The 26376-nt window shown below is 35.1% G+C and overlaps 2 protein-coding genes across 5 annotated transcripts in view; one reads left to right on the forward strand and one right to left on the reverse strand.

The window, feature by feature from the left end:
- Positions 1 to 26376, forward strand: part of LOC130453367 (mesotocin receptor-like) — a 178759-nt gene that overhangs the window by 116075 nt on the left and 36308 nt on the right. The gene's annotated exons all lie outside the window — the stretch shown is intronic.
- Positions 1728 to 26033, reverse strand: LOC130453368 (lysozyme-like). The gene is made up of 4 exons (XM_056793075.1): positions 25767 to 26033; positions 21742 to 21830; positions 21597 to 21660; positions 1728 to 1919 (listed from the first exon to the last, which is right to left on the reverse strand). Exons 1-4 carry the CDS (start codon positions 25900 to 25902, stop codon positions 1777 to 1779), a joined length of 432 nt encoding a protein of 143 aa, XP_056649053.1. The 5' UTR covers positions 25903 to 26033; the 3' UTR covers positions 1728 to 1776.

Below are 26376 nucleotides of genomic sequence, written 5' to 3' on the forward strand. Positions count from 1 at the left end.
TCACTTTGAGCAATACTGGTTGTTTCTAAAAATATGCATTCTTCAATTTTTTTTCCGGTTTATAAAACTTAGACAGATTCCTTATCCATAAAATGACCTTCATAGAAAACGTGTGAGGTAAGCGAATATTTTTCAGACCATAAATTGCTGTCACTTTTGAGAAATGTTATTCCATTCAAATCCAATATTTCACGAAAAGAACCTCTACAAACTTTTTTATGAAAACTCCTTGAACAAATTATGTTTAATACATATGACAGTCTCTTTGATATCATACCAGAAACTTTGTTTGATTTAAGTCCAGAATAGTGATTATTTTGAACATATTCATTCATATGTTAAACAATCATTTAAACGGTAAAAGTGCAGACAAAGACAAGGAAAAGGTGAGATGCTATTTTAGCTCTTGTTATAAAAAATGGGATAAAAGATATTTCATACTCTATTTTTCAATTGTCATGCCGAACTCACTTTCATAGATTTTTGTGGTATGAATTAGGTAGCGATACGGCTTCCGATACCTATCTATCACGGTGGAGGTATACGATGTGCGAATAAACCTCGTATCCAGACATTGTACGGAATTATCATTATATTCCACTTCTGTAAGGATCATGACCATAAAAGATATCAAGGATATCGTCTACGTCTTTACTAGGCACTAAAACGCGGTTACACACTACCAACCTAACCTAACCTAACCAACTTAACTTAACCAAATTAAAACAAAAAATATTAGTGTGAATGTCATAAATGGTTAAACTGAAATTCTGTATCTGTCAATAGTGTTGTATAGTTCTAACGGTCTTCAGTCTTTCATCAGCTTCTTGATTTTGGGTTTCTTCTCCTCTACTGATTCAAAATTTATGAAATATATTTGACAAATAAGTCGAAACGTCAATTTTATCTATCTTCCAAAAATAATTGAAAAAAAAAACTAATTTTAAAACAAAATAAACAACATTTAGAAGGATAAACATATCTAAAGATCTAAGAAATGAGAAATTAAAGAATTATATCAGTTCTCACTTCAGTTCTCCGCTCGTTAACGATGAACGCTGAAGTTACTGCAGCAAGTTTATTGTTATGCGCATTTGCATATTATAATTATGCGTATACTGAAGAGAGAAGAATGATTAAAAAGAAGTGGCGAAAAAAAAAAAGATGGTGGATGATAAGAATTCATCGTAATAAAACAAGGTGAGTACTTTTTGAAAGGCAAGGCAAACCGGTTTCGCTTGAAAATATTCCAAAAACTTCAATTCAAGTTCGTTTGTCCAAGTTACGCTCATATTGATGCCTTGCGGTACACAACACAATCATTCAAATCGGCGACTCGCTCGTTACTGAGAAACATGCGAGTGTGGAATTAATAAACCTTTTCGCCTGTTCTTACGTTTTCGCGCTGTTCTCCATCTTTACCGGACAACAGCGCGAGAACTTGAGAAAAGTACGTGAATTGGTTCTACATTCGTATTTCTCACATGCCTCTTGCGTTCTCACGAGATTCTAGCGAGAATGTGGAGAGGCCTTATAAAAGAATGTGTTATCGTTAGAACTAGTATTAGATGGTTAGACTGGCATGATGTCAAAGTGACTGTCATATAACATCATACCAGCCTTTCACTGAACTGTTTTATTTCCATTTTGGTTTAGAATATTCAGAAGTAGGAACCTTCAAATCGTTTATTTCTATCACGTAATTTCAACAAAAACAACCGTTCTCATAGAAATTTTATTCTTCAAATATATTCACATTTTTCTTAAAGTTCATATTCACAAACATGTATTCGGTATGTTCAACGGATACGTACGTCCATAACAGCTCCTTCTCCAGCCATCCCATGCATTAAATCCCAATTCAGCTTGTACGATGAGAGCACATTTGGCGTCGTCTCGTATATCTTCATCTAAGAGATCTATTAAAATAATAATTTGTTGTTATTCAAAAGTAGAAATAAGTAAGTAAACGAGAACAGTTATATTTTGTGTAAGTTCATTTTAACTATTTACGGTTGTAAATTGATTAAATTCATATATTTCATTTGTTTACCGCATACTAATGAGTGAATATGCTGCTCTTAACAACATTGTATAATTGTTTGGTGCTATATATCAACTGTGGAACTCACGTACGGGACTTTGTTATTTCTGAAGAATATGTATTTATTCCCTTAGATGTAATTTCATTTGAGACAGAAGAACTGAAGAATACCAGATATTTTACATCTCTTCTGGGAAGCGAGAGACCCGAACTGGAGGACGTTAAATCATATATATATATATATATATATATATATATATATATATATATTGCATCTCAATGTTCTTGATTTTAGGTCTTTTCTGTTTTAAAATCAATTTTTTGTGATAATTTTTGAAAGAAAGATAAATTTTGACGTTTCGACTTTTCTTTAAGTCCTTTTCAATATATAAATATATATATATATATATATATATATATATATATATATATATATATATATATTGTGGTCAGGATGAAATAACAGATGAAATAACTTTTAACGGAGAAATTTCAGATTAAATAGTAATCAGGAGATTTTTTCGCAATCTAAAACAAATTTTGCTAAGGCTGCAAAGTTAAATAAACTACGGAGAAAACGAAAAAAAAAGAAAGAAATATTGAAGAAGTTTTGGTATTAAATGTTGAATAAAATGTGACTCAAAAAGTTGTTAAATACAAAACAAAGCTGGAAAAGTTTACTGAGAAACTGGAGTTTGAATAATTATTTGTCAAATTCTGAAAGCAGAAAAGTTACGGTCTCTGGAAATTTTTTGTGGGCTTCATTTTCAAGTGAGTGAAGAGAAAATAAGTGTTGAAATTCTTCCATTTATATAAATATATATATATATTTCAATATAAATATATAATATATATATATATATATATATATATATATATATATATATATATATATAAATTATTTGACGTCTCTAGTTCGGGTCTCCAACTCGAATCAGAGTTTGATATACCACTCTGATGCAACGTAATAACGTTCCTTGCAATTGCGAACCATTGGGAATGTTGATATCGACAAAAAGGTCAATGAACATCAGGGATATGTAATTCAATAAATCTGGTTTTCTTCAGTTTTCTCTCAGAAAAAACTACATCTGATGGAATAAATACATATTCTTCAGAAATAACAAAACCCGTACGTGAATACCGGTGATTTTTGATATTATTAAAGCTTTTAAAAATTTTTAAACTCAGAATTTAAAATTCAATATTCAAATTGGCGTTGATAGAAAGATTGTTTAATTGAAATATTGATTCTGGTTATATTAGAAACTTTCATTAATTTTTGATTGGTTAGATTATGAATGACGTTGAATTTTTATATGCCAGATAAGGATAAGTTTTAGTGAATGATGTTCAATATTGATTGGTAAATTTATCAATAACATTGAATTTCAATAGTTTAGGTCGTTATGAATGTAGTTGAATATTCATCGGCTAGAATATACATGACCATAAATTCAACAAATTGAATTTTCATAGAATTTGTTTTTTCAAAATCCAAAAGATATGCATAAATTACACTGAGGTTATTTAAATCAGTTTTTTTATTAAACTAATTTTGAAACAGAAGAGACCTAAAATCAAGAACATTTATATATATATATATATATATATATATATATATATATATATATATATATATATATATATATATGTATATATATAGAAATGTGAAAGGTCCCCGACACTGCTACACGACCAGCGGATTCCAAAGTGCAATAAATAATATTCACATAGTCAGCGGATTCCAAAATACGTATCAAATAAATATAAGTTCATTGCATTAAATTAGGGTTCATTCATTGCTTTGTTACTGTTCATTGTTAAAATATTGATTTGTCTGTAAAGTTATTTTCTGTAGAAATTATAAGTCGTTTATTGTAAATAAAAGTACTTTTTAAAAAAGTTAAAAGTGTCCCAAAGAGCATTCTGGCGCTGCGAACAGGATCAAATTCGTACAGAAACACAAGTTTTCCTGGTCAACTTTAGTTGTTAAACGAGACGATCCATCGAACCAAGGCGAGAAAAACGTAGTATGCAGAAGACATCACCAGTGATCATCTTCTTGTAAGTACAACGTTCCTTTTCACCTTATTTATGAGCACTTTTAGCGATATTTCTTGAAGTAACTTACATTTATTATTGTCAAATCTCTCTATAAACCCTTTGGACAGTTCTACTTCAGCTAATAGTTCTCGATTTTCTAAAAATCAAATTTTAAAAGTTCGAAACAATGATAGCTTGAATATGTCTCTTCAAAACAATGATATCTCCAGCCTCTGTGCCACTCTACCTGAATTTAGTTCGAAAGATAATCTTTCAACATTTATGGAATCGGTAGATAACTTAATTACGTTCCTTCGGTCACAGAATCTCACTCAACCTCAAGAATTCATATTAAATGCCAATATTATTTCTCGTATAAAACTGAGATTTTTTAAACTACTCAAATTTAACACTTTGGACTGATGCACGTCCAGCATTACTATCTAAATACGGAGATCGACCCTCCGAAGATATTTTACTAACTCAATTATCTACAACAGTTCAGTACGATAATGAGACGTATGACCAATATCACCAAAGAATCTTTAAAAATTTAAATGATTTGCTTCAACACATAGCTCTTAATGATAATATAGAAACTGTAAATTTCAAAACCCCATACTTTAAAAATATTGCACTCAAAACGTTTTGCACTGGCATTAACGAGCCATATTGTGAATAAATATCACATTTTCAAATAAATTCTCTCGATGAAGCCCTGTAAAAATGTATCTACTACGATAATCATAAAAATCAGCAATTATATATGAACTTTTTGAAGAGTCAACAAAATAGAAGACTACCCTCTATCCAAAAATCAAAACAAAATTCTATTCCTTTAAACCACAATAGATTTAATCAAACTTTCACGCGAAACCCTATTATTAACCCAAGTCCCCCGCGAAATATCTTTTTCAAATATCCCTATTTCTCCTATAAATAGAATCCAAAATAACCACCCCCTTAGAAATAACCAAAGTTTCACTAGATCTCAGCCTAATAATACTTTTGGTAATAACCATACATTTAATAACCCATCTACCAACAAATCTTTTGGAAATAATCCAAACCCCCTTGCTCCACAACACCAAAGAAATTCTCTAACTCCTCGAAATGTCCCACAACCCATGAGTGGTGTACAAACTATTTCTAGTAGAAATCAACCAATGAGTACTTCCACGAGAAAAATTTTTAATTTTAATGTTGATTCCCATCAAAACGAAAAAAACAGCCCTAACGATACTTTAGACATTGACGATACAAATGACAATTTTGAAAACGAAAATTCTCATCCAGACGTCCAGATCGAAAATTTTTACGAAGCCACTCACGAAGCACCAATTCAATAAATCTTAATAATATCCGTAACAACCCCCAGCTACCCTACTTCATTATGCCAAAATCAAAACTAAAAGTCTTAATTGATACAGGAGGCTCAGATACAATTATATCTCCTAAAGCTTCTACCTTTTTCAACTCAAATCACATTTATAATAAGCCCTTCACGTTGACTTCCATGAAAATAACACGGAAGTATAACTCCAATATTAAAACACCCTTGCTCGAAGAACTTAACATTTTAGAACCCATCGATGCTAGAATTGCCGATTGGAGTAAAGACTTCGACATACTACTAGGAAATTACGACCTAGAACGCTTGCATGCTTTGATAGATTATCAAAGTAAATTACTTACATTAAAACGTCTTAATATTACTATTCCTTTTGACACCTTGCATAATAAAATTCCTGTAGACATCTTCAATGGCGACATTCTCCTACCCGAAACTATAATAAATAACATTAAAATTCCTGAATCTATCCATATTGTTGCTAACGGTTACATTAACGATATCTATTTACCAACTCCTTTGCCCTTAGAACCTATACATGTCGAGCATTTAGATAAATACGAAATATGTAACGGCCCAAGTGAATTCGATCCTTCATTAATTCGTACTCAGCATTTGAACCAAGAAGAAAGGGAAAAAAATTTGAAGCTTTGTAACAAATATAAGGATATTTTCTATGACGATAATTCCGATTTAACTTTTACTTCGGTCATTAAGCACGAAATAAGAACAAAAGACGAAAACCCAATTTACGTCAAAGGCTTCCGACATCCGAAAGCAATGCAAGAAGAAATTTCCAGAGAGATTGATCAATTACCCGATAAAAAAATTATTAGACCATCAATGTCTCCTTACTCCGCCCCTGTTTGGGTTGTACCAAAAAAAACCGATGCTTCCGGCAAGAAAAAATTCCGTATAGTCATTGACTACCGCAAACTAAACGAAAACACCGTTGAAGATAAGTATAATCTTCCCAATATAGAAGACATTTTAGATAATCTAGGAAAAGCTACATATTTTACTACCCTTGATCTAGCCCAAGGCTTCCATCAAATTGAAGTCCACCCAAATTCAATCGAAAAAACAGCTTTTTCCGTACCACATGGTCACTACGAGTTTTTACGAATGCCATTAGGTCTTAAAAAACGGATCTTCCACTCTCGAAAAATTGATGGATAACATTCTCCGACCTTTTCTCCACAAATGTTGTTTCGTCTATATGGACGACGTCATAATTTTCTCTAAGTCCCTTCAAGAACACTTGATTCACATTGCTGCAATCTTTGAAACATTCCGAAAGGAAAATTTGAAAATTCAATTAGACAAATCTGAATTTCTAACAAAAGAAGTCGCTTTCCTTGGTCACATTGTGACTCCTGAAGGCATTAAGCCCAATCCTAGTAAAATAGAGGCCATTAAAAATTTCCCTATTCCAAAGACTGTGAAAGAAGTGAGATCATTCTTAGGACTCATTGTCTATTACAGAAGATTCATCCCAAATTTTACAAGAATAACATCACCCTTTTCTCGATGCACTCGTAAAGGACTTATCATAGACCCAACGAATGTCAATTACAAAGAATGTTTTGAGAAGTGCAAACAACTCTTATGCAATGCCCCAGTTCTGCAGTACCCAGATTTTTCAAAACCTTTTGTTTTGACAACTGACGCTTCCAATATTGCCATTGGCTCTGTATTATCACAAAACAACCATCCCATTTCGTATTACTCCCGAACTTTGAACTCCGCCGAGCAAAATTATTCAACTATCGAAAGAGAACTTCTGGCAATCTTAGATTCCTGTAAACATTTTTGCCCGTATTTGTATGGTCAAAAATTCACTATCGAAAGCGACCACAATCCTCTAGTATGGATTTGCAAAATTAAAGACCCCACATCTCGGTTAGCCCGATGGACACTGAAACTGGAAGATTACAATTTCGGTGTAAAGTACCGCAAAGGCAAAGAAAACCAGGTAGTCGACTGTCTTTCCAGAGTACAGGTCAACGCACTTTCAAATTCTTCTATTTGTGCCGAACCCCCTGATCCCCACGATTTTGATCTAGACGAATTCCTTGAAGAATTCGACAAAAATCAATCTCTCAGCGAGAATACCAAACACACCGCAACCGAAAACCCGATTTCCGGAATTCCTATATCTGAAGATCCAATCAATTCAGCAACAAATCAAATTATTATTGTCCCTAAATCTAGAGAATATGACATTATTTATAAGAAACCTTTCAAAAAACATAGATATACCGTAAACCTCACTGACAATTGGATAACAGAAATACCTGATGCTCTCAAAAAAATACTTATACCAAATGAAAAATTCGCGATACATGTACCCCATGAATTTCGACCCTTTATCTGTGATTACTTTAAGAAAACTTTTGACTCGACCGTTAAGGCTATTTTTTGTAATAAGTTACTACAAGACATAGAAGAAGAACAAAGACAAATAGACTGTGTAAAACAATATCATACCGAAAATCACAACGGCATACTCGAAACTCACAAACATTTTAAAAATCAATTTTATTGGCCAGCCATGCAAACTACTATTTCTAATTAAATAAATCAATGCGAGATTTGCTTAAAGAACAAATATGAACGACACCCTTATCAATTACCTCAGATAGGCCCATTATTAGGACAAAAACCTTTCGACATAATTCACATTGACTTGTTCCATTGTAACAAAAATTATTATCTAACGATTGTAGATTCATTTAGCAAATATGCTCAATGCTATAAAACTTCCGTATCAATCCTTAGCCAATCCTAAGACATTATTTTTCTCACCACAATTACCCGAAAAAAATTGTTTGCGATAATGGCACTGAATTTAACTCTGCAATAATTAAGGAATTCATGAAACTCTACAAAATTGAAATACATTTCACAACGGTCAATAACTCATCTTCTAATTCCCCTGTTGAACGATTCCATTCCACCCTTATAGAAAAACTTAGAACACTACGAGACCAAAATCCAGATGATCCCTTAGATGATACTTTCACACATGCAATTCCAATTTATAATCAATCAATCCACAGTTCCACTAACTTCTCACCTTTTTCAATTCTTTATGGCCCCTATGCCGAAGAAATCCATTTCGATTTTGATCTTCAGCTATACGAAACATACAACCAAAGACATAAAGACGAACTCCAGCCATTCATAATAGACTTATATAATAAACAAAAAGAAAAACGACAGAAAATTCTAGACAAACAAAATGAAAATACCGAACCAATTCCTGTAATCGATCCAACTAGTTCTGTCTACGTAACTAAGAAAAAACATCGACCTAAACTAAGCTCTCCATATTCTAAATTACATCCAAAAAAACAACTCAAAACTAAAATTGTTGGTAAGACCGACAAACAAAACACCACAAGTACTCACTTAAAATTCGCAAAACGACTTCGTAACGTAAAGAAAAAGAATATCTCAGATAGACCTTCTTTACAGGACGACCCTATCCCTGGGACATCCGCTCAAGATACAAGAAATCCCCAATAACGGCTATTATGCAGAAGACATAGGCAAATCAAACGAGATAAATCATTATCATAGACATATTTTACAAATTAATTTAGAAAAATTAACTGATACTTTAGAAACGAGCTCTAATGACCTTTTCGATTCACCTTTAGAAAATGAACCTTTAGCCCCTTTGAAATTTCAATATAATCACCTTTTAAACGAAGGAAAAGATAATCTTCATAAAATTACCCGTAAACATAAAAGAGGTTTGTTCAACTTCCTCGGAACAACTATTAAATATATATCTGGTAACCCTGATGATTATGACTTGGAATTATTGAAATCACGAATTACTGCTGTAGAGGTTAAAGAAAATGAAATCATTAACAATCTTAATAAAGAGATATCTTTTGGACACTCTATTGATACGAGATTTAATAATCTTCTAAATTTGATAAATAATAATAGTAAAATAATTGTGGCTGCAGTAAACAAGTTATCATCCGATTTCAATGGATACGTTGCACTTCATAATGAAATTCTAAACCTTCAAACTATAAACGAATTCCTTTTGAAACTGATTCGAACTATAACTTTATCCCAACAAGTCCTTTCGAATATTGAGCTCTTTACTTTAGATGAACTAGAAACTTTAAAGCAAGAATTATTAGAAACACATTCTCGGCATTCCCTTTTAATCAGTGACGAACATCCCTATCAATTAATTGAAGCTTCTAAATCATTAGTTTGCGTTACCACCAAGACCATGCTCATAATACTGAAAATACCCATCCTTTATCCTCATTCTTACCCTACATCTAGAATTTACCCAATTCCCAGTAATGATCACATTATGATCCTGCCACCCGCGCATTACTACGCAAATAATAAATGATACGAAATCTGCACCAGCTTAACTGAACACATCATCTGTACAAAACCTATAAGATCGCAATGCAGAATCCCGAATATAGAGAATTGCACCAAGTCAATCACAACAGAGAACTTTTCACAAGAAACCAGAAAAGTAATTCTATTAGTTCATCCAACCATAATTCAAAACCAAGAAATTAGGAGAAGTAGCATCTTAATGAAAAACGAGCCAATTACTATAGAAGGAATACGATACAATAAGAAAATTGTGCAAGAAATTACAGTGCCGCAAGTAGTCCCAATCAAGCTGCATCCGAAGCACGAAATAATGCTAGAAAAACTCCAAATTCCAGAGACGCACGGACAAGTTCAACCCATTGAACCAATCCCACTCCTGCCGCAATTTTCCGCAGTATTGTTCCTTTAATTACAATTTTGATTATTTTAGCCATTTTAATAACAGTCTCTGTAAAGAAACGAAAAATAATTTCCAGATTCTTATATGGTCCCAAACTACAACCCACTCAAATCCAGATTCTCCAAGATTTGTTCTCAGAGACTTCGAGGACGAAGTCAACACCAAAGGAGGGAGGAGAAATGTGAAAGGTCCCCGACACTGCCACACGACCAGCGGATTCCAAAGTGCAATAAACAATATTCACATAGTCAGCGGATTCCAAAATACGTATCAAATAAATATAAGTTCATTGCATTAAATTAGGGTTCATTCATTGTTTTGTTACTGTTTATTGTTAAATATTGTCTGTAAAGTTATTTTCTGTAGAAATTATAAGTCGTTTATTGTAAATAAAAGTACTTTTTAAAAAAGTTAAAAGTGTCCCAATCATCAGATTTAGTCAAAATTTCAGTTAACCAATTTGTAAGGGGTTCAATGGGAGTGTAGCTGATAGAGTAGGCTTATGAATTTTTTGTAAACATTAGAATTTAGCTTATCTACTAACCTATTATAGATGTAATAACTATTGTTGGTCTCTTGTTCTTGGCGTATGAGTATTTTTTGAAATATAGATGTATATATATATATATATATATATAATATATTTTTTTTAGAGGATTAGGAATCTGCTACCAGACACTCAAGCTTGGCACATAGCGGTCTTATTTGCTCGAATAGTGCCGGGTTGGTGCTGCCTCCAGCATTCACCGACCGACTAAACCCTTCCCTCTTTCCTGCCTGCTGGCATCGCGATGGAACCACCTAAAGGTATTACTTCGTCGTGATGCCCTGCCTCTTATCCTTTTTTTATAGTCTAATAGTTTCTAATTGCTCTTGTTCATTCGTCTCTTTCCTTTTGTGTTATAATGTTCGACGCCATAGTAGATATCACGTTCCACATTGTAGGAGACTGTAGCATGGTTTGGACTATGTTTTCTGGGGTTATGATGGTATTTGCTTCTGTTTCAGCTCGTCTTCTTTCATTTTGCCACCTAGGGCACGCAAAAAAGGTATGATAAACATCGTCCTGTTCATTGCCACAATACTGGCAATGTGGCGAGTCTTTTATTTTGAATCTACAGAAGTATGCTGCAAAGCATCCATGTCCACATAATAGCTGGGACAAGGCGTACGTTATCTCCCCATGTCCTCTCTTGTGCCAAGGTTTAAGTTCCGGTATGAGTCTTTTGGTCCAAGCGCCCAAGTGGTGTATTGCTTCCCATTTTCTTTGCCATTTAGTTAGCGTGTTTTCTTTTTCTGTTGTTTTAACTGCTTGCTCTTTTCCATGTGTGGCGGTTCTCTCGTTCACCAATAGGTCTATGGGTATTATACCCGCCAATACTAATATTGCCTCGGTGGATACAGTACGGAACGCACTGCATATTCGGATAGCTAGTTTTCTCTGTATCTTGAGGAACATAGATCTATACTTCAGATGTTTCAGAGATTCTTGCCATACTGGTGCAGCGTATAGCATAATCGAGTGGGCTACCGCCGACAGCAGTTTGCGCTTACTTGACGATGGTCCCTCTCTTATCGGCATCAGGCGGCTAAGAGCCATTATCGTCGCTTCAGCCTTACGGCTTGTGTTTACAATATGAGCCTTCATCTTAGCGCCCTGATCGAAAAATACCCCTAGGTATTTAGTTTGTGGTTGAGTGAAGACCGGTGTGTCTATTATATCGATAGTCACCTGTTTAACAATCTTTCTATCCACCAGCAGCGTTGCCTCTGTTTTTTCTGACACCAATTCTAGTCCTCTGGATTTCATCCATTCCACAACCCTTTGCACTGCTAAGTTGGTCACAGCTACGATTTCGTTCTCCGTCTTCCCACTCGCTACTACCGCCAAGTCGTCAGCGAATCCAATAAGCACGACTCCTGGCGGCATATCCAGGCGTAGTACATCGTCGTAGTAGACGTTCCACAAAGTGGGTCCAAGTACAGAGCCTTGCGATACACCACTTGTCACTTCCATGTTAGTTCTGTCGCCAATTAAGATCCTTCGGTTGGTAAAGTAGCTTTTTACCATTCGTATCAAATATGGTGCTATCTTTCTTTTTTCAAGTTCTCTTACGATGCCTTGCCAGGGTGCCGAGTTGAAGGCATTTTTGACATCCAGGGTCACTAGCAAGCATAGTTTTCTATTTTGATGTGCGAGTCTTTTTGCTTTATTTACCTCTTCCATTACTCTCAGCATAGCGTCTATGGTCGATTTCTTTTTCACAAATCCAAACTGTGTATCAGCAAGGCCTCATGTTCTGCAGATTTCTTCAACTATTCTTTTTTTTATAAGGTGCTCTAGTAGTTTTCCCATGCAATTTATTAGGCACAGCGGTCTGTATGTGTGTTTTGATTGTCCTTCTTTACGTGGTTTTTCTATGAGCAGCAATTTGGCTGTTTTCCAGATATCTGGGAATTCGCCCTTCAGGATTTGCTGGTTCATTACATTCAGACAGATTGGTGAAAGTCTTTGTGCGACACATCTAATTATCTCCGGTGGTATATGGTCGGGTCCTGCAGCCTTTTTTAATTTGATCCTGTTTGAAGCTCGATCCAGCTCTTCTGCCGAGAATAGTGGAATAGTGTCTCGTACCTCAGTGGTACTCCACTTAGTTTTCTGGTGTTGTGGGAACAGCTTCTTAGCTTCGTCAAGCATGAGTTCTTCTGACAACGCAGGAGGTGATCTCAAGCTCAGTTTATTCATCACTATCTTGTATCCCAGTCCCCATGGGTCTTCTTCAACTTCTTCAATGACCCTTTTCCATTTAACCTGTTTTGCTCTTAGGATGGCGTTCTTTAGCCGCGCTCTTTCTTCTTTGTAGGCTTGCCGGAATGTATCTTTTTGTTCTTGCGATATATTAGGTTTTTTATGGAGCCTTGTCATATTTGTCTTCCGTGTAAGGCGATTTCCGCTGACCACCAGTAAGCTGGTTTTTTCCTGTCACTTGGGATACCCTTTCGTTGGAATGTATTATCACATGCATGGCTGATGTTCTCAATTAATCTCTCTGGCTTTAAGGTTTGTTCTCTTGATGGTAATTTGCTTCACAGTTCATTTATGAAGTAATCCATTTGTGTCGTATCCACCCTCCATTCGCGGCTCTTCATCTACGTTCTTACGCTATCTTTCTTAATAGCTACATCAAAATAAATGTAATTGTGGTCTGTAAGATTTTCCTCTTCAGACACTCTCCAGTTCGTTACTAAAGGCGCTATATTGGTTGCCGCGAATGTTATATCGATAATGGATGAGCTTTGGCCTCTACGGAAGGTAGGTTCACATCCGGTGTTCAGTGAAATTAAGTTTAGTTCTGAGGCCCATTCAGGAAGAATATCTCCTCTATAATCATTTGTTGTTGAGTTCCACATCATTGATTTCGCGTTGAAGTCCCCGCAAATCAGGCACTTATTTTTCCGTGTAGCCATACTATTTTTCAGTTCATTCAGTAAATGTTGGAACTCTTCGAGCCTTATATTTGGCGACATATAACAGCTATATATAGTGATTTTGATGCAGTCAATCCAGACAAATCCATTTCCCTGTCCCCAACCTTGTATCGATATGTGCTTGCTTGCTGGTAAGCAAATTGCTGCATCTATATTGATATCTGTGTACCAGCCGCTCTTTTTAGCTAAATTCTTGTTTGGTTCGCTTATGATTGCAATGTCTATTTCATTTGTAGCTGTTGTTTGTCGCAGTAAGTCATGTGCTGGAATACGCCTACCTAGGTTAATTTGAACTAGTTTGAACATTTTGTTGGCGGTTTGTTCGCAGCCTTTTTATCTCTCCTCTATATAAAGGGCACTTTAGGGAAAGTGGCCTATGACCGGAGATGTTGCATAGTACGCAGTGAGCTTCTTTTGTGCAGTCTTTTTTCTGGTGGTTATCTCCCCCACATTGTATGCACAATCGTGTTCTATCAGGGCCCTTGCAGAATTTGGCTATATGACCAATTTCCCAGCATCGATGACACGAGTCCACTCTCACCCTTTCCCTCACACTGCAGTTGACCAAACCAATTCTTATTTTGCCCAATTTGAGTAGGCTATCGGCAGTTTCTTTTGGTATAAAGAGGGTAGCTGCTTGTGTTCCGCCATAGTCAGGCCTCAAAGAGCTAACTCTTATGTCTCCTGTTGGTTTTCTTCCCTTGTCGATGTCTCTGATAGCAGCTTCCACTTCTTGTTTGTTAGTGACAGCATCAATGTTCTTAATATGGAGGACAACCTCCGCTTTTTGGACTCCTCTTAGCGCTTTAACTCCATTCCTTCCCCTAAGAGCTTCAACTAGTCGTTCTGCGCCCCCAGCTGTTTCCTCCATTTTGAGGAGTAGGTTCCCGGACTTCGTCATGCGGACACCCCCAACACTGTCACTTAATCCTTTCTCTTGCACTTCTTTTTTAACCTCCTTCAGTAAATCAGCATAGGTTCGGTCGCCTACATCAATGATTACTGCCTCTCCTTGTTTCCTGGACTGAGCTCTCGTTTGTCCCTTATTGTTTGATTGCATGCAGATGACAGCTTCCACGTTATTTTCTCTACATGCACACTCTAGTACCTTAAGGGCCTGGTCTTCGTCCCATTCTTTTGAGGGAACCACGGTGATGTGCTTGACTCCTTTGTGCCTCATCGCCTCTGTAAGTCCTTTACATGCCATATACAGTTGGAACAAGTCTTGTTCTTTGTCTTGTTCATTTGGCAAGCCGACAAAGAATGTGAAGTTTACTACTTCAGTCTCCCCTTCATCTTCCATCCAAAACTTGCTGTTACTTGCCACACTTATAACTTTTCCAGGCTGTATTTTGTTTGCTTCGACAAGCTTCCAAATGTGTGGTATTCTGACGGCGACTTCCTGCACAATTTTGTTTTCTGCAGCTTTTTCTGTATCCATGAATATGGCTAGGTCTCTTCCATCTAACACTCTCCGCATATTTTCGGTTATTTTTTTTGTTTTTTGGAAACACTCATTTCTCCACTTCATTCCAATCAAATTCTTCAGGGATTCTTCGTTTAGGCCTTTGGTTAAATGTGTGTCTATTTCGTGTGGCGTTAGCTTTTCTGGGCCGTCAGTTTGGGTTGACGAACATGTTACTGGTCTTTCGTTTGCTTGAGTGCCCACCTCACGGGTATTTATCTTCACGGTCTTCTCATCTTGCGGCTTGGGTTTATCCGGGCTGTCTACAGCTCTTTTTAGAGTGTCCTGGGCTTCTCTTGTCGTGAGTTGCTCTGTTAATCTTAGTAGTTTCATAGATATTTCTCTAATTTCCTTTTTGGTATTTGTGCTCTCACGAGCAGTCTTCACTAAGGCTTTCGTTTCAAGCACTAGGGAATCGATAATCCTCAGGATTTTGGTTCCCGGGTCTATTGTTTTCCTACTTTGTGACATAGCAATATCAACGATGCTAATATTTTCTAGTCGCTTTCTTTTAGCCAACTGCTGTATGTTTGAAGTCCAGCCAGTGTCATCATCAGTTGACAAATTGGGAACGGATCCTCTTCTCCCAGGGGGAGATCTTGCTAAAGAGCTTCTCCTTGCAAAGGGGTCTATTTCCATTCCAGTCACCATATCCAGCACCCCGGCCTGGTCTCCTACCGCGGGAGCATAGTGGTCGCTTGTTGACGGTCGAGGGGGGCCCACTCTCTCACCACCACTCTCGACCGGTACTGAGGTATCCCTCCTCTGCACCGTACTTTCCTCATTATTTCGTTCCATAATTCATTTATTTTCAATGTTTTTGGAATTTGTTCGGGTTCCTTTCCTAGATCAGCTGTCTTCCCCACGACTAATGAGCCCGATCTACCCATTGATGGCCGCCCGCTTCGGGTCAGACGTCATCCTGCCAGTTTTTTGGTCCGCGCCGACTATTTAATTTCGCCGGTACCTCCCATATCTGGGAGGAGTGCCCCTATCCGCCACCTGGGGACGCGCTGGATGGGAGTACTGGCATCTCCACACCAGACAATATATATATATATATATATATATATATATATATATATATATATATATATATATATATATATATATATATAAACAGTAGAGACCTAAAATCAATATCTTTTAAAAGTAATGATAATAATTATATACAATATAATAATAAACGTTCGACCTATGACAGGCTGCCATTCAGTGATATCTGTCAAATCTGCATTAATAGCTACTATAATGTAAAAGATTGAAGTGAGAAAATTACGACTTAGCAAGCCGTGATAAATACATCTGAGTCATAATGGATTATTTTACAAAATTGATGGAAATTTTCACGATCCCTAATCAAGATGTCATTAGTATCGCGTATGTTTTTCAGGAAATCTTTGACGGGTTGGAAATGAAGAACAGAATGAACAGAACCATTGGAAGATACCTGTCAAAAGTAATGTTCAGTCACCAAAGAGATTGAGATCGTTATCTACCCACTGTTTGCAATAGCTTATCGATCTGCTATTATTGAGTCCACCGGCAAAATTCTGTTTGGACGTGAAATGAGACTTCCTGTGACCTAGAATTTGACGTTTGGCCTGGAGAAGATCAGGCGGGAGAAGATTATGTGATCCCATTGAGAAGGTAAATGGATGATGTATACAAATTGGTTTCCTCAATTCTTCGAGATGCCGGCGACAGAATGCAAAAATAGTGATTCCAAAGAAGTAAACAAATTATGGTTGCACAACCCAACGAAAAAAAGCTATTTTCTCCAAAATTACAAAAATCCCTATGTACATACTCTATTAAGAAAAGGATCAACGATCCTGACCCCTCCTTCGAAGAATTTATGACTACAGAACAAAGACAAGATTCGACCATTCTTCCGGGAGATTATTCACTATTTTGGGGAAAAACTTGAAGATCAGATACCAGCCCCCAGCAAGGTGCTAATACTCAAATACAATTCGCGGTACGTCTTTTACCTGGTAATCCAAAGTGAATTTCAAAATCTATTCACCCAGTCAGCAGCACCTTATAAATACGGTAACCTGCTATTTTCAAAAGACGTGTAAATGAAGAAATAGTTCTATAAAATGCTCCACATTTTCCATCGTTTTCATTCGTTCAAAACTGAGAATTTGGCTCTCATTAAGAAACATCCTCCATTATAGTGACAAATTATTACTCAACTGTTATTATAATAATCCAAGTTGCAATTATTATTACTGTCAGCTTTCCAAACGGAAATATTTTTAATTTTGTTTTTTATATTAAAATAGACTTGTTAAATATTAACTATAATATAATAATGAGATTTGGAATTTGAAAATATAACTCTATATATTGTTCAAGACGTATTAGATGTTTGTAATAATTTGCTGCCAAGACAACAATATGCAATCACTTACAGTAACTTGGACTTAGATTAGATGTGAAATTCAATTTTTTTTAAATACTTTTTTGGTTTATTTTGAAGAGAAAAGTAAAAATTATCATTATCATCCAAGTACACATTGCATAATGAATGAAAACTGTTGATACCTCAAAATACCCAAAACTAGACGAAAGCAAATTGGCAAACGTGGGAATTGTTAAGTTCTAAATAAATTTAACAACTTTTGAACAATGTAAATTTGCTGATGAAAATATTCTGTGATTTGGTTACTGTTGAATCCTCTATCCCTACGTGTACTATTCTGACAATCGCAGAGAAACATTGATGTCACTGTCGTAGATGAACAGGAATTTGTTTCAAAATTGTGAAATTGTTGTATAGTGATAGTGATCGTTTTGGTTAATTCAACTCCTTTGATTTGTGAATATTTGAAAAAATAACTGGACGAAAGTTAGTCTTAAATATACTTTCATATTTTTAATTATATGGAGAATGGATTCGGAAACCATGATTTAAATTCACCAGTAAAAGTATATAGATGATATTCCATGTGATGAATTGATAATTTACTATTTTACTTTAATATTGCCAATCACCATGAACAGTTCACTTCAGAAACAGGGAATGTGGAACAATTATCTCCTTTTCTTGACACTTTTTAATTTATTAAAAACGGATACAATACGATTTTAATCGACAATGACAATGACTTCTGGTAAATATATCAATTACCATTCATATACGTTCGTAGATTGATCTACTTTCGAACTCAAGAAAATTCAAAAAAAATATACCCAAATGGTTGAAGAAAATAAATAAATTTCGATGTCCACGCCAACTAGTGTACGAGAATATGTATTCCAAACTTTCTAATACTCAGATATTCATTATCGGAGAATTAATTTATCGGGAATTGAATATTGAATTTTGGATCGAATGAATTTAATGTTTTTTCAAGAGAAAATTTTAGAACACCACAATTCTTGCTAAATGTTTGATTTCAAAAAGGGTAGAGTAGGAGTGAAGATTAGATTGGGAAAATTTTGTGGATGAAACTAGACTATTCCAGCTCTTTAAAATGGACTAATCATTGTTACACTAATAGTTATCTAATGTATCAGAACAAATAACAGTAAATAGACATTTTCACATAATTAAAAATATGAAAGAAAAAACTGAGAATTTTACTACACAAATAAATTTTTGTTAAAAAAAATCACCCAATTAGAAAGTAAAATATAATAAAATCCAGCCTATACCATGGTCGATATAGAATGATAATTCTTTGAGGTCTATATGTGAAAGACAAAAAAGATACTTTAGTGACACTTGACTTACCAGTGAATTTGCGAAGATATCACAACATAAACATGCAAACAATTCATTATATTGTTACCTTTATAAGGTGGGGAAAATAATAAATTTAAATGTAAATTAACTGAACCTAAATAAATTCGAATTGAAGTGAGGAATCGACATATTAATTGAAAACCGAAAAATTTAGCATATGGCATATTATTAGCACAGGACTCAGTAAATATGTCCTCAAATTATTGAGGAATGCAGAAAAAGTGATTTCGATTTGATTTCAATTGGCAAGTGATTGTGCATTTTTTTTACATTGCAAAATATTGAGCCCTTAGCCAATTCTGAACGTGAAGTAGGTAGATATAGGTCGTACTTCGTGTTTCTAAGTGGCAGGGCAACGATTTTTCCTAAATTGGAGAAGCGAAGCGAACGGATTCAAAGATTAATAAAACTATATCAACAGACTACGGAATACTTGAAACCTGTATTTAATAATAAATTCTTAAGAATCTTCTGACAGAATTTTTGAAAAATTTTGCATTCTTCCTTATACTACGTAAGCTATTGCTAAGCCCGCTGGTTCGGTTAAGTTGAGCTAGGCTAGATTAGGTTGGGTTGAGTTAGGTTATGTTACGTTAGGATGGTTAGGTTATTTGAAAATATCTATTTCTTTTAAATCACGACATTATTATTCCACTAATTTGTTACAAATCCCAATAGGAGTTGAGAGATTTACAAACTAACTGGTGAATTTGATAAATATTCATAAATATTCGATAATTTATCACATTTAACAAGTGGAGAAAATGGATAATCACTGGTAATTGTATATAATAACAGAAATAATTTATTTACCGTAATGTATGTATACAATGAGAAATTTTTTGATGATTAAGAATTACCTGAGCAATCTGAAATAAGTTTATTGTATTTTGTTCAATTATAAATATACACCCCAAAAAAATTATCGCATCACTGGTATTTTAGGATAATTTAACACTTAATTCTAGTTTTTTTGGACAATATGTATATGTATCAACTCAATACATATTTTTGATTTCTTATTATGGGCAAAAAAATATCACAATTTCTCACAAATTATTTGGAAGCAAAAATGGTGGAGTAAATAATTTCTTTCTTGGAGAATGCATTGAGATCGAGAACTTTCTAAGCAAATTGTGTTATTGTATAGTGAAAATTTAGATTTATTATGTTAATAATGGATGTGGTTCAACGTTTAACAAGACATATGAAGAATTAAGAAGCCGCTAGAATCATCGCGCTCATGCAAGGTGGCCGCAGTCAAGATACGTCGCCGGGGTAATTGGAGTTCATCAAAGCACCATGTCCAAAGCTGTTATTCGCTACCAAGAAACAGGGCAGCTAACCAGAAGAACCGGACAAGGCTGCGGAAGGGTTACTTCGGTAGTAGATGATCTTTCGAAATAGGCTGAGAGAAGCAGGTATAGGAGCCAGAGTGCCAGCTAGAGGTACACGTCTTAGCAGAGAACATCGAGTAGCAAGATTGGAATTTGCTGAAGAACATGCCAATTGGAATATTCATGATTGGTCCAATATTTTATTCACGGATGAATCAAGTTTTGTCTGTATTCATCAGATAGGCGTGTACCAGTATATAGGCGACTTCGTGAAGGGTTAATTTTTGTCAGACTGAAAGCTTTGGTGATGGCTCTATAATGGTTTGGGGAGGAATTTCTTTCGAGGAGGGTCGCATGGAGCTAGTACCAGTGAATGATGGAAGACTAAATGCTGACAGAACCCCATGTAGTGCCCTATATACCTCATATCGGTGACAACTCTGTGCTAATGCACGATAATGCTCGTCCACACGCTGCTTACGTGGTTTGGCAGTACGTAGAAGAATTCAAAATACCCACCCTGAATTGGCCTGCACATAGCCCGGACTTCAACCCAATAGAGCACGTCTGGGACCATCTAGGGTGGCAAATGCAGCAACATTTGGTACCAATAAGAACACTAGATGATCTTCAAAATGTTCTTTTCAGCTTCTGGAAAGACATGCTGCAAGGATACGTCCAGAACCTATTTAAAAGCCTTCCAAGATGAATGGAAGCTGTAATAAGAGCGAGGAGCGGCAACACACGCTATTAGAAATTCATTGACTGCTGTTAGTCTAACCACTGTTCATTTTTTTTGTATAGATGTTTTGTATCATTTTTTAATATTTTCTATGTTTTGGCAAATGAAACTTTTTGTCCCCTATAGATTAAACTGATATAAAATAAATGTTGCAAAAGACGTAACTCTTGGTGTTTTAATTCGTAATAATAATAAAATTCAAAAAACAGGCAACGCATTTGAAATATTCAAAAAATGAGTGATGCCATAATTTTTGTGGGGTGTATATTTCAAATTAGAAGTTGTCTTGGCTAGTACATTGAAATTTAAATTTTTAACATTGAAGGGAAGAGTTTTCATAGGGTTAAAAGAAGTTCTGATATATATATATATATATATATATATTCTGATATAAGGGTGGTAGTTGATCTATTCCCTCATACATCAGAGTTATCAATGTCAAGTAATATTTTCATAGAGACCTAAGGTGAATCGAGACAATAAAAAAGTTTCTATAATAAAAAACATAAAGCTAAAAATAAAAATGAGTTTAAAACAGTTTTATTTTTGGTATATTAACTATAATTATATTATACTCACTTTCACATTTTATTCGGCATTTTCCACCATCTTTGCCATATTTGCACCAATCTTTGCTGTTGATCTAAAATATTAATAAAACGCGTCAACTCTTTTTTTTATCATGAAATGCAACATATCATTTCAATGACAGCGAAGAACTCACTTGAAAAAGTCCTAGTGCTTGTCCTCCGTTTGCCTTATTAACTTGTTTTGATGTATCTTTACCACTCTCACTTTCAATTAAACAAACCCCTGAAACGAAAAGAGAATGTATGATTTTAGGAAGGAATATTTATTGGAATTGCGTGATTATGGCTACTCACACAATGAGTGAATCAATATGATAACTGCGTACACAAAAGTTAATGCTTTCAGGTTGATATTTATTTCCAGCTCAATTAACGTATGATCAATTACAATTGCAGTGAATCGCATGCAATCCATTTTCTACCCTCTTAAATGCCCAAGAAATGCAATCAAAATATTATATTCTTAGAATGATGGTAATTATCGAGACATTAGGTTCAACTTTGATTGGTGCAGTAAGTGGAACTCTTCAGCAAAATTCAGACCATAAAGCTACGTAAAACAATTGAAAGTGCAGAAATTACTAGTAAATATTGATGACAAAAACATCCATTAAATTCTTTTTTTTTTTACTACAAATAATTTTCCTTTATTTAGAGTCCAGTACTTTTTGTTGACTATTTTCTTACATAATTTAGTATCAAAATTGAATATTCGGAAATTTCTAATAAAGATGACAAATCAAAGCGATTGGATTGCAATTATACTTATCTTTAGGGAAGCTAATTTTGGAGAATGGAAATTTTGATGAAATATTTTTTTCCGACAAAAGCAGTTTTACCACAAATAGTGTACTGTCTTCCCAAAACTGTCGATGGAAAGGGCAATACCCATTACGTAATTAAAAGAAAAATGCAGTATTCCAAAAAAATAAATGTTTAGTGTGCCATGTTATACTAGCTAGGAATCGTCGGAGGTTTTTATTGATTAAAGGCACGTTAAATTTGCACACAACACACAAAAAAATTCTTAGAGAGTGAGTGTGATATGCTGGCCTGCTAGATCCCCAGACCTCATATGGATTTATTTTTTTATGAGGAACGGTAAAACAAATAGTTTAGCAAGAATATGTTTCTAATGATAATCAAATATTGAAAAACAATAATTAGCGCTGTTCACTTAAGTACTAGAGAACAAGTACAGGCAGATTTTTGACAATTCCAAAAAACATTGAAAAATCCACAGATATAGGTTGGGAATTAGTGAAGCTGATTATTTAATATGAGGTTTTTGATTTACTTTTATTATATTATCACATCAACACCAATATTGGTGAGCCTGTAGTAATAAATCACTTCAGCATATTTTAGTATTATAAAAACGAAACAAATTTAAAACTTCATATTATTGAACAGAGAACTAAAATCCCTTTTAATAAAATGCCACACGACCCCCTTTCTTATTTAAAATTTTCGAGGGGGTGCTCATAATTCGAAAAGGGTGTTAGAGGGGCATATTATTTTCAATTAGAGAATAAAAATCTATCTGTTTCAGGTTTTCTTCACATAGTAAATACTAACGCTAGCATTGGATTTATTCTCTACATATGAACCGTATTGGCCACCTGAGCTCTCTAGGCATGCAGAAGGGCCTTTGGCTGTACATAGGGTCTTTCATCTAAGACTGTTGACTGGATTTATACCTCAATGATCAAACCTCTTCTTTCATATGATGCCATCGTTTGGTGACCCTGCACGGATAAAGCGAAAACAAAAGTGCGACCGGACAGAGTCCAACGTCTTGCGTGCCTCAGTATCACAGGATTCATAGGTACGGCCCCAGCTAGGGCTCTTGAGGTCTTACTAGACTTTCCACCCCACTCTTGCGATACAATTCGAAGGCCATGAGAACAGCCTACAGGCTGAACATCCACAAAGAACTGCGGGTTGGATGGATTGGCTACGCAAAAATCTGGGTGCAGGCGGCATGTGAAAAACCAATCAATTCGATGGCAGCGAGCAAATGACGACTTAGACCGTTGATAATAAGGGTTTGGTGAAACTCATCACTTATCGTGATTCCAAGCCCATTATATTGAATAATTGAGTCACCTGGTACACAGACGGTTTTAGGAGGAATTGCTTGGCTGGTGTAGGTTTCAGCGTGGGATACCCTAAAATAAGCGAATCTTTTTCGCTTGAAGAACATGCTACAGACTTCCAAGCCAAAATAGTCGCTGCGATGGAATGCGAACGTGCATTAAAAGAGTCCTTCAAACTCGCTAGACTGGGATCAGCAAACTCACCAATGGGCCCACAACCCATTCTTAGTGTGGCCAAAAGCGCTGTCATCACATCTCTCTGCAGCCTTCTCGCGAGGCAGGCTCGGCAAAGAGTGTTGACGACCCATATAAATGGACCCCGTTCGTCTCTCACCACACAACTGCTCCAGCTAAATAGGTGCGAGACAAGACTACTGACCGGACACTGCCATCTAAGACGTCACTTTCACACCATAGGCATCCGCTGGTGCATGGAAGAGGACGAACCTGCAGACCACGTTATCTGTTGTCCTGCACTCCCACGGGCGCGATTCAATCACCTGGGTAAACCCCACAATCTGCCTAACGTCATCAAAGTACTGAAAATTTGCTTGCATGGGTTTTTCGAAATGCTCGTTTCAGTTAAAATAATTTCAGTTTTCTGAAACTTCCGGTTATACCTAACTTCGTTATTTTGAACGGAATCAACGTATGCCTTAAGGTGCACCATTTGTTCATTTTTCACATTTTCGAACTTTTTGGACATGATATAATATTTCCAAGTTTATCTGAATCAGGTCTAATATGTTTTAGACAAATAACACTTACAGCTTTCACAATCTGTGAAAAACTTGACAAAAATTTATATAGGGTGTTCAAAAAATGTTGCTTCTAAAAACTTCGAAAACCTAATTTTTTTGGCTCCATTTTTCTCTTCAGTAAATTCACATATTTCAAATCAACGTAGAAACTTGAAAAAAATAATGGTTTTTAATTGTCGGTTCTCGAACAAACAAACAATGAAAACAGCATTTCGAACTCTTTCACCGCAAGATATTCGAAACGCCATTCAGCGCGGGTTTTTAAGAAGAATCCATAAATGTTTGGAAGCTGGGGGCAACCATTTCGAACATTTACTTAAGTTTAATCTTCACTTTTGTTCTTCTCCTCTCAGTGTAGTAGTTTTAATATTTTTTATTTGACTAAATTGCTCAAATTTTTGATATATTAACTTTTGTTATTCGTTGTTCGCCATCGGCAGGTGATAATTAAAAACCATGAAAATTTCAGTTTTTCCAAATTTCTACAAAAACCGTTAATTTGAGATATATGAATTCACTAACAAATTTTCACCTCAATTTGAAGCGTAGAATTTAATGGTAAAGAAAAAAATGGGTTGCCATTTGAAAAAATTAGGTTTTTGAATTTTTTACATAGCGAAATTTGGCACTATTTTCACAGATTTTGGAAGGTGTTTTATTTGTCCGAATCCCAAAAATATTAGACCTGACTCACTTAACCTTAGAAATATGATTTTTTTAGTGGAAGGCTGCATGTGTCCAAAATTTAGAAAATGTGAAATAATTAAAAATGGCTGACTTTAGGCATACTATGCCTTGAATAAGGTAATATTAAAATTTTGCGTAGATTCCAAAAATTTTATAAAAACTATAGCATTCCTTTCAAATTAACAAAGCTTGAGTCCACTTCCGGTATAACCGGAAGTTTCAGAAAACTGAAATTATTTTAGCTGAAACCAGTCGCAGTACTTTCCCATATACATATCGATTCAGCTCGTCGTGAAGGACCCATATACCTGTATGTAATTCGCTTCTCATGAAATATACACTGCATTTGAATGTGGAATTGATGTACACACATTTTCTAGATAATTGTGGAATTTCTTATCTTCTATTTATGTTTGATTTTACGAGTATGTTATGTACTCCCGCATTCTTTCAACATTACATACCACTCTATTAAATCCCAGCTGTCTTAATCTAAATAAGTTATTGTAGCTCAGCAGATATTTGTATTGAATTCATCACTATTTTCGAAGTGAAAGAACAATTTAATAACATGAAACATTCTTTAACTATATGTGAATGAAATAAACATACAATTTCCTACCAGGGATCGGCTGAATCCAAGCTGTACCAGTTCTCTTGTTAATCCACACTTAGTGTAAATTTTCCCATCTACTTCCGCAATCGACACCAATACAATGATCGAAAAACAAAACTGTGAGACCTTCATGGTCAAATTTGTAATAATATGTATGCCAGACCGATGTCACACGCAATAAATTTTAATTAGGTGCTAGAATTCATTTCTATACGTACACGGTATCACCAACAAAATTTCGTGTGTTAAAATTAAATGTTAATTCAATACGTTCGATTCATAATTGATAATGGGAAATAATCAAGAGAGGTTGTTTGATTTGGTTGCTTGCAGACCTTGACTGTGTTGAACCGCTAATATTGCTGTGCAATGAATGTATTATTAATAGTAAAGGTATCCACTATCAAAATACGACTAGCAGTAATTTGAACAAACAAACACAAATATAGAGGTCGTATAAAATCTGAAGGATAATTTTTTTCCAATTGGAATTATTTTTTACGGAGATATCATTCAAACCGTTTTTTTATGTGAAAGACAAGCACCAAAGAGTAAACCATTATACACTTGAGTAATTTGAATAGTGCCTGCCGTGTGCAGATGCCT

The sequence above is a fragment of the Diorhabda sublineata genome, chromosome 2, assembly GCF_026230105.1.
Source record: "Diorhabda sublineata isolate icDioSubl1.1 chromosome 2, icDioSubl1.1, whole genome shotgun sequence".
NCBI classification, from domain to species: Eukaryota; Metazoa; Arthropoda; class Insecta; order Coleoptera; family Chrysomelidae; genus Diorhabda; species Diorhabda sublineata.

What these genes read in the sequence shown, in the direction of transcription:
- LOC130453368 (XM_056793075.1), bottom strand. Translation starts at nt 25,902, where the DNA reads ATGAAGGTCTCACAGTTTTGTTTTTCGATCATTGTATTGGTGTCGATT. An exon ending in CCGATCCCTGGTAGGAAATT is followed by an intron (nt 21,831 to 25,766) that starts GTATGTTTATTT and finishes TTTTCGTTTCAG; the next exon opens with GGGTTTGTTTAATTGAAAGT. An exon ending in ATGCCGAATAAAATGTGAAA is followed by an intron (nt 1,920 to 21,596) that starts GTGAGTATAATA and finishes TTATTTTAATAG; the next exon opens with ATCTCTTAGATGAAGATATA.